Source organism: Monodelphis domestica, chromosome 7 (genome assembly GCF_027887165.1).
Source record: "Monodelphis domestica isolate mMonDom1 chromosome 7, mMonDom1.pri, whole genome shotgun sequence".
Lineage (NCBI taxonomy): Eukaryota > Metazoa > Chordata > Mammalia > Didelphimorphia > Didelphidae > Monodelphis > Monodelphis domestica.
This window is the reverse complement of record NC_077233.1, coordinates 227,528,538-227,543,503: the sequence shown is the minus strand read 5'-3', so window position 1 is coordinate 227,543,503 and position 14,966 is coordinate 227,528,538. Positions and strand designations below refer to the sequence as shown.

The 14,966-nt window shown below is 35.3% G+C and overlaps 1 protein-coding gene across 1 annotated transcript in view; it reads right to left on the bottom strand.

Moving 5' to 3' along the window:
• The window catches only part of BAIAP2L1 (BAR/IMD domain containing adaptor protein 2 like 1), a 149,812-nt gene that overhangs the window by 110,624 nt on the left and 24,222 nt on the right, over nt 1-14,966 (bottom strand). Inside the window, exon 2 of the mRNA XM_001377810.4 lies at nt 4,751-4,826. Coding sequence (XP_001377847.2) covers nt 4,751-4,826 — 76 coding nt within the window. The remainder of the gene's footprint in view (nt 1-4,750; nt 4,827-14,966) is intronic.

Below are 14,966 nucleotides of genomic sequence, written 5' to 3'. Positions count from 1 at the left end.
AGGGGATAAAGGGTATGGTACAGTTTAGGGTTGAGAGGAGAAGAAAAGTTTTGGAAGAATAAAAGGATTGCCATGTAGTCAATAGTGAAGGCTCAGTTGAGATACAACAATGATAGTTTGTAATGGTCCCAGCTGACAAGGTTCTAAAGCTTTTTCTAATGGCATTTAGCAGTATACTGTGAAAATGAAAGGAATACTGACTAATAAACAGCTGAATTTGTTCAAGCTTCCATTTTTCCAGAGGTCTCTGATCCTATGGAAACTTGACATCAACAATACTTTTGTGATTGTATCTAAGCATGAGAAATGGTGACCATCAACTGATTGCTGGCAAGATGCCAACTTAATCCAGACCAGAAGGTTCCAAAGAAACCAAGCCTGGGAGTGGCCCTAGGGACTATTATAGATAAAGGAATCATCAATACCTGGACTAGGAACAGGCTCAAGGATTTTCCTAGACAAAACAACTGTCATCATAAAACAACCAATAGAGCCTGTCCACTTCATTCAGAGTCCCTCCATAATGGTTTAGAGCAATAAAAAGTTAGGAAGCCTGGAAGCTGGAGAGCTCCTTTCTTAGGAGAAGAGTTCCACCTATACACATGGAGTTGGTTCTGAGAATTTAATAAAATAAAGCCTGTGCCTGCCTTTTTGGTTCTCCATGTATTTCTCTCACTTAGTTCAACTCTGGTTTGTGGGGACAGGTATTGGGTCGACAATACCAGTGGAAGTAGAAAAGGCAGATAGAGGTGGAAAGCTCAGGCATGAGATTCAATAAGGCACAGGATCAAGGGATCCTAGGATAGAGAATAATATCAAGTTGAATTGGTTGCCCTTAGGGTCAAGATGCTAAATAGAAGAAAGGAAGGCTAGACCAAGATTGATATTCTGAGAAAGAAGAGAAGGGTGAAAGTGAATATAGGTTAAGAAAAGGGTGAAGCAGAGAGACATGGAAAGATTAGAGGCTATACTCTGAGAAAGGATCTGGATTATGGAGGCCACACAATCATGGGTGATAGCAAGATCAAGGGTCTTACTTCTTATATGTGGCTGAAAGTTTGAAAGTATAGGAAGTTGAGGAGCCAAGAGGCCCAACTGTGTGAGGAAACATCAAAATGCACAATTTAGCATTGCAAGTATAAAGCTTCTGACTGTATTGGAAAAGAAAACTATTACTCAGGTAATGAATTCCTTGAGAAAGGAGACTTCATCATGTGATCAACAAGATAGAGGACTAGACTCTCTCTGATCCTTATAATCATTCAGATTCAAAACAGAAATTATGTACCAAAGTTAAATCAATCTTAGCAGTCTCCCTGATCTAGTACACCAAGAATCCACAAGAAGGTTTAAAAAAAAAATACACAAACGAATAATGCCTATCTTGAGTTCATTCAAGTGCTCCCACCATACTACTGGCAGTAAAGCTTCACTAGTTTATTTAACACACAGACTTGTAGCAAAACCCAATTACACATTTCTGTGCTATGTCCCACCCCCATCCCTTTTGATTGCTTTGGAGCCAGGCTGTGAAAATTTGCTGGAACTTCAGTACTCAGAACTACAGCAGAGTAGCAATGGCTCTCAGTCCAAGAATGAAGGAACAAAGGGAACTAGGGAATGAGGGTGGGTGGGTTTGGAATTACATCTCTGGGCTTATAATTGAGTTCCCACTCCTTGATTCTACCCATTTACCCCACCATTTCTCAGAGTCTTAAAGATCTTAACTCTGAATGACAGAAGTCATCTCAAGATGCAAAAGCATTCAAGGGATAGCACTTTGATTAAGTCTGGCCCCAAAGCTGGGGAACAGAGGAAATGTGTGAGGGTTACATGGCATTCTAATAAGCCTTGGGGAAAGAGTTCAGCATTCATCTGGAGCCAGTTCTGCAGTTAAATCTAGGTGTGGTGAATTGTGAATTACTTATTATGGGAGGAGACTAAGATGCTTTAAGGGCCCTGGGAAATCACCACCAGAGGGGAGGGAGTCAGAAACTGAGCAATAGGGGAAAATAAGAGAGAGAGAAAAAAGAACTGAAGGAAGAAAACCCAAGGACCTAGAACAAAAGCAGATAAATCAAAAGGGAAAATATTAATAGAAGGCAATACAGCAGTCAATAAATAAGTTTAGGTATCTACAAGTAAATATTGTAAAACTAAGAAATATGTCAACATTTGATGAGACAGAAGACCCTGTGGAATTTGAAGAGAATGGGGAACTACACCATGTTTTTCTTGAATGGATTAAAGGAGACATGAGAATTATGAGAGCAGAATTTATGGTATGAACAGCAGAAATAACTGGTAGAATAAACAAAAAACTTGAATTTTGAGATGGCAAGTCTCAGCAAAGAAACAATGAAATAACAACTGGGAATGCAAACACAAAGAAGTGAAGGATGATCTAGAAGAAGAAAAAAAGCAAAATGCCATAACATTAAAAGAAAATGTTCTCAATAAGTAAAATGTAAGAAACTTAAAAACAGTATATGTAGAACCAAACTAAAAATTATAGGTCTCCAAGAAGAAAATGACAAGTCAAAAAAAAATATCTGAACACCATAATGCAAGAATTAATATTAGAAAGCATCTTAGAACTTCTGAAGAGAGAGAAAGAAAAGACCAAATGAAAGAGTTCCCAGGGAGGGGAAACTCAAGGCTACAAACAGTGACACAAAACTATAACATTTAACAATTCCATTCAAATGGAAAAAAATTTCTTAAATGACCAGGAGAAAGACTTTCAAATACAATGAAAGGAAATTTGAATAACACAAGACTATCCTAAGGGTCAATAGAAAATGCAGTAGGAGGCATAGAATGTGTTTAGAAGAGCCAGGGCCCTTGGGATGCAGTTCAAGTAAATTAGAAATTTGAAATTATCCATAAAATGGATTCTCAATAATAAAGAGGAATTTATAACATTCTTTGAAGGGAAACTAGGCAAGAAAAGATTATTTGCTTCTTGAATACCAGAGAAAACAAACTGCTTTATCTATAGTCACTAATTTGTCTCAGAGTCAGAGCTTGAACTCAGTTTTCTGATCTCCACAGTTGGCCTTTGCATGCCTCCCTGCTTAAGTGATCAATGGGAAATAATGTAGAAAGGAAAGAAATTGGAAATAAAAATATATACACATACAAATGAGAAAAAGCTGAGAATACAAAAATATTTTCAAATCTAACGTATTATATATTGTCTTATAAAACTTAAATGAGGGGAGGAAGAATGGGAAAAAGGGGGTTCTGGCTAGTTTGGGAAAAGCATTTTCCGGGGAAGGAGAATTTTTTGATCACATCTTAATACGTTATTTCAAGTTGAAGCTTCCTTTGTTAATTTCTGATTAGAAGTATGTAATTTTTTAAAAAGGCATAGTAATTTTTAAAAGAAAGAATATATCTACTGAGGAAGTTGTCAAGTTCCTTATAAAACCTCTTTAGAAGAGACTTGAATGTAGCAAGCAAGATAAACACATGAAACTCAAATTAATTTAAAATTAAAACTCACTTTGTTTTGCTAAAGAAAATCTAGATTCTGTTTATTCTAGTAAACAATGTCAAGATAATGATATGAAAATAACTATTGATTCACTTGTTTTGATTCAGGTTAAAAATAAAACTTCATATGGGGTCATTTCTAAAGACAAGAAATTGCTCATATAACCATAAGAATAACATTTAAAAAAAATAAACCACCAAACAAACCATGCCTTCTGTCTCATATCAGCTCCAAGGCAGAAGAGCAATAAGGACTAGGAAATGTCTACCTAGCTGCCCAAAGAACAACATATTATAGTTAAAAGACCACTGGACTGAAAGCTAAGGAACCTGAGTTCTAGTCCCAGTTCTAGCACTAAATAGTTTTTAGCTCTCAGGGGCTAACTTTCCTCATTTGCAAAGTAAGATGAATAAGCTAGCTGTCTGCTAAGCTCTCTTCCAATTCTTTATAATCCTATAATTTTTATTTCCCAGAGAGAATATAAATTCCTAAGGGGTCAGGACTGTTTTGTATTTGTCTTTGGTATCTCTGATGTCTAAAACAGGGGTTTCTATACCTTTGGTGCTTAATAAATGTTGCTGGTTTGAGAAGCTTCTTCCAGTTCCATTACTGTGAAAAATCTAATAATTTCCAGAGTGCAAAATTTTATATGTAAATATGTGTGTAATGGGGTGTAATATTAGGTATATATAAATATTTAACGTGGGGAAAAAAAGAATAAAGGAATGTGTAAAAATTTAAAGTGAGAAAAGATAGCTTTGGGAGCTAATGTAATTTGAAAATTTCCAAAGTTAATATAATTTTTGGCAAAGATAAAAAACCTCATCAAGTTAGCATTGTTATAGCTATAACTTCCTTATTTCAAAAGAAATTGTTTTCTAATAATACTGAACACATAGCAGAAATCAACTCAGCCTTTTAGCAGATATTACACCAACTAAATATGACTATTTAAAAACAAACACAACCATGTTGCCATAATTAAATAAGAAATATTTATTGCTCACCTATTATGTGAAAGTCATGTATCTTTTTTAAAAAAATCCTTACCTTTTGTCTTAGAATCAATACTAAGTACTGGTTTCAAGGCAAGTGGTAAGGGCTAAGCAAATAGGGTTAAATGACTTGCCCAGGGTAACACAGCTAGGAAGTGTTTGAGGCCAAATTTGAACCAAGGACTTCCTTTATCTAGGGCTGGCACTCCAAGGCATTGTATCTTAAATATAAAGTTAGAAAGTCATAAACACTTACCACTAACAGCCTTCTCATAGTTTTTCCCTAGGTTTATTAAGTTCCGGAGTCCAGGATTGAATTGTTCCATGACATTCTGATAAACAAATAAAAAAAAACAGTTAAAAAGTAAACTCAGTACATCCATAGTTTTTTATGCATGAACTGATTGAGTGTAACCAAAGACCCTAGACTGGGAATATATAAATGTAGCTAATATCAGTTTAAAAATAATTAATAGCATTTATTTCCTCACCTGGTTGAATAAGGGCACCGATCTGTCAGGCTGGATGTAGCACTGGCACACTTCCAGGTGCCTGAGGGCTGGGTATGACCTCCTAACTGTAAATGGTGTGCTTTGCAGATACTCAAGTCATTAAATGTGAAAGTCCAATTCATGTGGAGTATGGGGCCCCTGAGGTTAAGGTTCTGTCTTGTGTTTGAGCAAGTCAGGGGATATAGTTTTAGTGTTTAAAAAGGAAAAAAAGACAAATCATCAGCTACCTGTCTAATTTATTTGTTTGGGTGTGTTTAGTTCCACTGCCATAGAAACTTCTAAAAAGATTGGAAAAATGAAAACGAAAACAAAACAAAACAAAACGATGTCTTTTTTCACCCTTTGAAACATATGCCATCATGAAATGGTACCATTTTTCCCAAGGTTATCATTGGTATTTTTTTGCCCTCTTCTAACACAGCCAACACAGATGTTGTAAGTATATGAAATGTCCATATTGGTAACATCAGAATATCACAAATGGAGGTGGAGATGAGAAGTATTATTTTAAATATGTAAAAGTTATCTAAAATATTTAAATAAATATATTGAAGAGTGAATTCAATTGGAGTGAAGTGACTTGCCCAGGGTTCCACAGTTAGGAAGTTCCTGAGATCACATTTGAACCCAGGACCTCCGGTCTCCAGGTTTGGTGCTCTATCTACTGAGCTTGCCCCCTTCCTTAAAGTATTTTGAAGACCACCTTCTTGACTAACCCTTATAATTTCTCCTAACAAGACTGCTTGCGCTGGAGAATTCTGAGCCACAGTGGGCTAAGGGGATGGGGTGTCTGCATAAGTCTAGTAATAATATGCAGAGCCCCCAGGAGAAGCAGGACTACAAGGCAGCCTAAGGAAGGGCAAATCACAGAAAATAGAGCAGGGCAGGTCAAAGTACCCATGTCATTCAGTAGTGGAATCAGCCAGAGAACAGATCTCAAAAGGAAAAGCACCACCACATTGCCCCCAGTGCATTGCTCTGTGTTCTGCACACAGCTTAACCCATCATTATTTAGTATTAGATCAATTAGTACTTCTTTGGTTACACAATGTAGTCAGGCTGCTTTTTAAATGACTTTCCAAATAAGGGAAAGATTGTTACTTGAAGCTTTTATATTTTTGTGGAAATGGTACTTTCAGGCAGATTGATGCCATGGAAGAAGCATTAGCTGGATTGGGAGCCAAAAGACCTGGGCATTCTACTCACTTATGATGCAATCTTCAGCAAGAAAATTAATTTTATTTTTAATTTTTAAATATTTTAAAAATAACTCCTTACCTTTTTTCTGTCTTAGAACCAATACTATCAATTCCAAGGCAGAAGAGCAGAATGGGCTAGGCAACTGGGGTTAAATGACTTGCTCAGGGTCGCACAACTAGGAAATGTCTGAGATCACATTTGAATGCAGGACCTCTGGTCTCAAGGAGTGACTATTAGACCAATTCTTTTTACTGGGCCTTAGTTTCTTTATCTATGAAATGATACAGGATGGTTCCCTTCTAGTACTAAGATTCTCTAGTTATCTGAAGTTTTTAACTCAAATCAAATCATTGAAAACTTCTTCAAGTAAAATAACCCACCAATTGAGATTGGATGATTTTTTCCCCAATAAAATTAGTCTAAACATTTTTTTTTCAGAATAGCACTGTGATGGACTTGAAAGAAAACAGTTTATATGGATCTGAATGTTCAGTATGTATACTTTACACTGTCATTATTTAAGGTATAGTTATAGAATCACTTTCAAAATGAAAGTCAGTAGTGTTGGCCTCTTTGAGAGGAAAATCCATTTCTTCAGCTACTCTTGGCTATTAATCCAATTACTTTGGTGGCAGCAATGCAGTTGGAACTCAGCAACAACCTGCTCTTGTAACCCACAGAACTCTCCAGTTCTAATATACTTATGAACTCTAAAGTTGAAAGAGACATAAATACCAGAAAAAACAGTATATTGAACAGGAGAAACTCCTATTTCAGTGTTCAGCTTCTAAATAGTATCAGTCATATGGCTTGCAAAGTTTAAATTATTGACATTTTACAGTTTAGTGGTATATTAAGTCACAGAAAACAAACTGTTTTTAAGAAAGAAATTTTCCTCAAAGATTAAAGTGATCATGAGATATTGGTAAATTTAAGGAGGATTGTATTATTTTTAAATATAGGGTACCCAAATCATTTTGATTCAATGATAACTAATTGCTACACATGCTACCATCCATTGCTTGGTGAAGAATTCCATTTGCTGTGCCAGTTTAAACCAGAATAGTTACACACCCTCTTGGAGGAGAACATGGGGCATGGTGTATGTAGCCGTGGTTACAAAACAACAAATTCTAGTGTTGGTTGATGTTGGAGAAAAGCAGGATATTCATGTATTCTACCTGGAACTTTTCCCTCTACTCAAAGGATGTCTACCCCACCCCTCGAAATTTAAGAAAAAAAGAAGTTTCAATGCCTGAAATGGTTTTTGTGTTAAATTTTACATTATCTCCTGTAGAGCTTAGTCTTTTAAAGCAGAATAAATACAACCTTCTGAGTTTTCTTAGCTTTATTTCTGTTCAAATAAAAGCTTTTTTCTACTACATGAAACTACTGAAATATAAAATATGTATTTTACCACTTGAAATTATGCTAGAGAATTCAATTTAATAAATATAGGGCTCACTTTCTTAGGTTCTGTGGCAGGACTAACATATTCGAAGGCCCCTGCTGTGTAACCTAGGCTAGACTAGTTTTTCCTTCAAAAAGAAAAAGAGGAAAAAAAAGAAAGAAAAAAAGATTGTATCCAAGAGAGTTCATTGTTCTGGGGACTAAGGCTGTGTTCACTGAGGTACTTCCTGTTGGTCTAAGTGCAAAAGCCATCTCAAGAAGAATCAAGAGCTCCTCTGTTTTGCCAGCATGGCCCAAAGCAGGGAAACTGAGGTCAACTGACAATTTGGTAGCCTTGCTGAAAATCTTTCCCATACTATGGTTAAGTAAATTTCCTTTAGTTAACTGCTGGATGGTTTATGAATATCTTGCTTCATTTCATGAAGCTTCAGACTAGCCTCAGTCCTGACCTACATTTTCTATACCTTTCCTTTTCTAATGTTAACTCTCTAAGACTAACATTTTACTTGATGTCAGTGTTTTCCCATAAATAAAATGGGTATAATACATAATTATATCTGACTAAGGCTATCAAAATGATTTCGAGCATTTATAGTGAATTCGCCACTTCTGAACATGATCTTATGACTTTTGCTTTTCTTTCCAATTTTTAAATCAGTTTAAAGCTCTAATTTGCTGTTAATTTATAGCTGAGGTAATCTCCTTAGTTATTTTATAGTAAGGCTAATTTCAGATAGATAAGAAAGTAGGAGAGGCAGCTGGAAGGTAATAGCCTCTCTTTCATTCATAATAACTTATTAAGTACCTAAAACATGCCAGGAGCTGGAGACACAAAGACAAAAAGGAAATAATTTTTGCCCTCAAGATGCTTACTGATAAGAAATAGTACATATTTAGATAAGCAAATACAAAATATATAAAGGAGGGGCCAGCTAGGTGGCATATATTTTGGGGCTTTTTCAACAGCTCAAAAGACAACTCCACACATGGATATCACCAGATAGTAAAAATAAAAATCAGACAGATTATATACTTTGCAGCTATGTGAAGGAAATCACTGAGTGGATTGGGGCATGAAGACAGAATGGCAGCCAGAAAAAGGAACAACAGAGTCAAGAGATGAGGAGACAAGGGGCAAGATGGATGTGCCCTACACTGATCCCTTAATGGCCCAGGCAAAACAGAAAGCCACAGCTGGCTTTAGAGATGTGATGTGTGAGAGTTAGCGGGCAGGGAAAAAACTTGATAAACTGAGGCAAGAGTGGGTTTTGCTCTCTTCCGAGTTTATTGCTGTCTAGATAGATTGCCTTGTGAGCATAGCTAGGGGGCCCTAATGGTGGCCATAGACTAGCAAGCTAAATGGAGAAGCAAGGAAAGCAACCTACATCTCTCTCTCCTATTTTTCCACCTTTCCCCCCTACTACTTTTGAATTAATAAAATGATTAATTATGAACAGTTGCCTAATTTTCCCTTTTATATAGTCAAAAGTGGAGAAGCTCTATACCTTCAGTTAAAACAAGACTTGGACCTGACTGTGGCTCAGATGTGAGGGTTTTTATTGCAAAATTCATACTTAAATTGAAGAAAGTAGGAAAACCATCAAACCATAGACCATGACTTAAGTAACATTCCTCATTAATATGAAAAAGAACTGATGAATAAATTTAAGGAACTAAATCTGTCTGAAAAACTATAGATAGAAGTTGGAAACAAAGTACAGGAAGAAGCAAAACAAACAAAAAAACCATTCCATAGAAAAAGAAGGGCAAGAAAGCAAAATGGTTGTCTGATGAGTAGTTACAAACAGCTGAAGAAAGAAGGACTTGTATAAATGGAGATTTTGAACCAAGGACTTCTGGGGAATGAAGTCTAGGGTTCAAAAATCTCCATTTATATACACGCTGAAAGATAAAAGAGAAAGGGAAATATATTCCCAACTGAATGCATAATTCCAGAGAAGAGCAAAGATAATAAGGTTTTCTTAAATGAAGAATACAAAGAAATAGAAGAAAATAATATAATGGGAGAGACAAGCTATCCCTTTAAAAAGGGAGGAAATATCAAGGGAATGTTTCATACAAAAATGGACAAGATAAGAGACATAACAGAAGCAGAAGAGATTAAGAAGTGGCAAGAATATACAGAAGAACTATACAAGAAAGATCTAAACATCACTCATAACCATGATGGTATAGCTACTGATCTAGGGCCATACATATATCCTAAAGAATGAAGTCAAGTGGGCCTTAGGAAGTATTGCTAACAATAAAGCAAGTGGATCTGATGGAAATTTAGGTGAATTATTTATATAACAATATATAATTTATATAAAATATAACAGTGGCCATTGGATTGGAAAAGATTAATTTGCATTCCAATTTTAAAAGAAGGGCAATATTGAAGAATGTTCAAATTACTGAACAATTGTGTTCATTTCACATGTCAGAAAGGTTATTCTTAAGACCTTGAAAGCTAGGCTTTAGCAATATATAAACTGATAATTACTAGAACAGACTGATTTTTGAAGAGGCAGAGGAAGAAGTAACCAAAATGTCAACATTTTTTGGATTATGAAGAAATCAAGGGTGTTTCAGAAAAAAAAAAGCACGTACTTTTTTTTTGTTTATACCAGTGCTTTTGACTGTGTGGATCATTATAAAATGTGAAGTCCTTCAAGAGAAAGAAGTACCAGATCATCTTACTAGCCTCCTGAGGAACTGGTATGTGGGTTGAGATGTAACAATTAGAAATTAACACGGATCAATTAATTGGTTTAAGATTGGGAAAGAAGCATGAGAAGGCCTTATATTGTTACCTTATTTATTTAACTTATATGTACAGTACATCATGTGAAATGAAGAGCTGGATGAATCAAAAGCTGGAATTATGAAACATCAACAATCTCACAAATGCAGATGATACCACTCTGAAGGCAGAAAGTGAAGAAGAATTAAGAAGTCTCTTGATGAAGTTAAAAGAGGAGAGTGTAAAAGCTGGCTTAAAGCATAACATCAAAAACCACCTAAAATTGTGGCAAGTGGTCCTGGCAAATAGGGGGAGAAGAAATGGAAGTGGTGTTATATTTGATATTCTTGGGTTTAAAGATCACTGCAAATGGCAACTGTAGCCATGAAATTAAAAGATAGTTTGCTCAGGGCAGTGAGGTGGCTCAGTGAATAGAGATCCAGACCCGGAATTGGGAGGACTTGGGTTCAAATTTGGCCTTAGATGATTCCTAGCTATGTGGCTCAGAGAAAGTCACTTACTACCAATTGCCTTATCTCTTACTGTTCTGTGTTAGAACTGATACTTATAATTGATTCTAAGTCAGAAGAGAAAGATTAAAAAAAAACAACCAAAACTAAAAATAAAGATGCTTGCCTTTTAGAAAGAAAGTTATGGCAAATCTGGGCAGCATATCACAAAAGCAGAGACATCAATCTTGCCAACAAAAGGCCCATATAAGCAAAACTTTGGTTTTTCCTATAACAATGTATAGCTTTGAGAGTTGGACTATTAGGAAATTTGAAAGCCTCAAAATTGACACTTTCAAATTGTAGTGCTGGAGAAGACTTTTGAGAGCCTCTTGGACAGCAAGAGACCAGTTAGTATTTAAAGAAATTAATTCAGAATATTCATTGGAAGAGTAAATACTGAAGCTGAATTTAGCCATGTAATAAGAAGTCAGGATCCACTGGGCAAAATTTAAGGCAAAAGGAGAAGGGGTGGCAGAAGGTAGATGGATATAGTGTCACAGAAGCAAAGAGCATGAGCTTAGGAGATAGTGGAGGACAGAAGGGCCTGGAGGGCTACAGTTTGTGGGGTCATAAAGAATCAGATATGACTGAACAACAATTTTTCAGGCACAAGAAGCTAAGGATTTTAAGAGGTGGAAAGGAGGAGGAAGACTATGTCAAGCATGAAGGAACAACCTGTGCACTGGTGTGGAGGTGGACAACAGAATGTCATACTGGAAACAAAAAATGGCTGGTTTGGCTGGAATAGAGAAGATCTGGGGTGACAGAAGACTAATGTGAAATCAGTCTGTTGGAGCTAAACTGACTTTAAATGCTGAACAGGAACTTGTATTTTATTCTAGAAGAAATAAATAGGCAGTACAGGGCAATGGAAGAAGCATTAGATCTTGGATCAAAAGATCTAAAGTTTGATTCCTGGCACTACCATTTAATTACCTGTGTCATCTTCAGTAAATTTTGTTGAATTACTCTTGAGCTCATTTTCCTCACTTGTAAAATGAAGGGGTGGGTTTATGTGACCTGTAAAGTCCCTTTAAACTCTAAATCTATGATTTTATAAAAATGGATATTATCTGATTCTAGAGAGTAGTTCTTAATTCATTAGTCTTATTGTGAGAGTAACTAACTAATTACTTAGCAATAGGGCCATACTGAAGTTTCTTAAACAAAATACTGATATGGTCAGGCCTTTCCTTTAGGAATAGCAGTTTGGCAGCTGTGTGGAAGGTGCATTTTAAGGGGAGAGAGATTTGAGGCAAGAAGATCATAGTGTGGGGCCAGGAGATAGTTAACCATGCAGTAAAGAGAGTTAGAAGGGGTGGAGAGTCTTTTTGTGGTAGTAAAAAATTGTAAACCAAGTAAGTCCTCATTATTTGGAGAATGGCTACTCATCAACCATGGCACCTGATTATCATAGGTCCAAGCCAAAAAAAATTATTTTAAAATGTACATTAAGAATACTAAACATTTTTCGGTTCAGCCAACTAGCATAGAGATAATTTCCTATTAGCTACATGGTACAGTAGATGAAATATCAGGCATGGAGTCAGGAAAATTTCTCTTCCTGAGTTCAAATCTGGCCTCACACAATGACTAGTTATTTGACCTTGGGTAAATCATTTAACCCCTTTTGACTCAAGTTTCCTCATCTGTATGATCTGGAAAAGAAAATAGCAAACCACTCCCAACATCTTTGCCAAGAAAACCCCATCTAGAGTCACAAACAGTTGGACATGCCTGATATGACTGAACAATAGCAGATTTTCCTAAACTAATTTTGCTCCCATCTTCTTACAAGTGAAATGATTATTAAGATCCTACTCTGTAAAAAGTAGAGTAAGCTAGGTATTAATGGAAATAGGACATGAATAAAATGTTTTTCACCCTCCAAAGAATTTACAATCCAGCAGAGGATGTAAGATACATTCAAAAGTATAATCCAATAGAAATGAATTTGCAGTAAAGGTATAAAGAAAGCACTGGTCATTAAAAATATGAAAGACAATAACAATTTTTAAAGCTGTAGGCTTATGTAAGATTAGGTACTTTTACACTCATAGATCAATGGTTTTCAGATAACTTAAATATTAAAGATCTTCATACAGTATTACATATAATTGTTTTTAAACTAAAGAAATGAGTTAATGATCTAGTGCTGCAATAAGCATTCTTTTCCTTTTAATATTCTCCATTATGACATTCATGTATTTTATCATTTTCAATTCTACATTCTCTCCTTTCCTACACCCCTTTTCTACCCATGGAGAAGGCAAGAAATACAATACTCAATTATATACATAGTTGTGCAATACATAATTCCACATTAGTCATGTTCTGAATAAAAAAGCAAGAAAAATAAAGGAAAAAATATGCTTAAATCTAAATGAATCTCTCAGTTCTCTACCTGGAGGTGGACAGCATTTCCTATTATGAGTATTTTGGAGTTATGATGGATCATCGTAGATCAGAATTACTAGGTTTTTCACAGTTGATTATCCTTACAACATTGCTATTACTATGTAGATTCTTCTGGTTCTGCTAATTCTACTTTGTATTAGTTCATATTCCCAGGTTTTTCTGAAACGATCCCCTCATTTCTTATAGCACAATAATATTCCATCACATCCATATGCCATAATTTGTTCATCCATTCCCAAATTGATAAGGCAACACTCCCCCCAGTTTCCAATTCTTTGCCACTATAAGTATTTTTGTACATATAATTCCTTAAGGTCCATTTTCTTTGATTTCCTTGGAGTATAGATTTACTAGTTGTATTTCTGAGTCAAAGGGTATGTATAGTTTTATAGCCCCTTGGACAAAGTTCCAAATTGTTCTCCAGAATGGTTGAACTAATTCACAACTACACCAAGAGTGCATTTGCATACCTATTTTCCAAAATCCCTCTAGCATTTGTCATTGTCTTTTTCTGTCAGCCAATTGGATGAGTGTGAGGTGCAGAGAGTGGTTTTAATTTGTATTCTCTAATTATTTGTGATTTAGAGTACTTTTTTCATTTAACTATTGATAGCTTTGATGTCTTCCTCTTGAAAACTGCCAAAATCTTTGGACAATTTATCAATTGGGGAATGCCTCCTATTTTTTACAAATTCTATTCTGATCAGAGAAACTTGCTGCAATCTCCCTCCCTAGCACAATTTTTACTTTCCCCATCCTAATTTTGGTCACATTGGGTTTTGTTTGTGCAAAATCTTTTTAAGTTTATATCAAAATTACATTGTATTGAGAGCTAAGTGATAATCAGTGATAATCTCATCTCAATTCCTCATTTTACAGGGTAGAAGCTGACCTCCCCTTGTTCTTTCTTATTACTTCCTGTCCTAAAAAAAAGATTAGTTTAAACTGATTATATTGTATGGGGTAAATGAAAGTCTTTCACAAATCTTCTCCCTCACATTTCTAGAAAGAGAACATTCTGAAAAGCAATTAGGAATTTCGCAAATAAAAGGATTAAAATATCTATTCTCTTTGACTCAGATTCTATTGCTAGGCTTGTAGCCTGAGAAAATGGTTGAAAAAACCATACCAAAACAAAACAAAGGCTTTATGCCCACCAAAATATCTATAGCATGTATATACCACTTTTTGTGGTAGCAAAATACTGGAAATAAAGTAGACTTCCATTGATGAGAAAAGTTAAGTTGTAGTTCTTGATTGCAAAGGAATATACAATGTTTTAAGAAAAGATGATCCTGCTTAATATTGAGAAGCCTATAAAAACTTTCATCAATTAATGAAAAGTAAAGGAAGCAAAGCCAGAAAAACAATATATACAATGTAATTAGAAAGAATAAATAACAGTTAAAATTGAATGTTGCAAAATTATAAAAGGCAAGTTTAGCCCTAAAGAAGAAACAGGAGATGATAGATACTATCTTCCTCTCTCCCTCTACATACCACCAATTTTTTTTTCAGTGTACTGACTGAATTTGTTACATTTACTTTTGATCTTCCTCTCTTGGTTATAGGAATGATTCTCTGGGAGATATTTAAGGATAAATGTGGATAAAAACAAAAAATAATCAATAAAAACCCATTTTAAAAGAAGGGAAATGAAAAAGCATCTGGTCA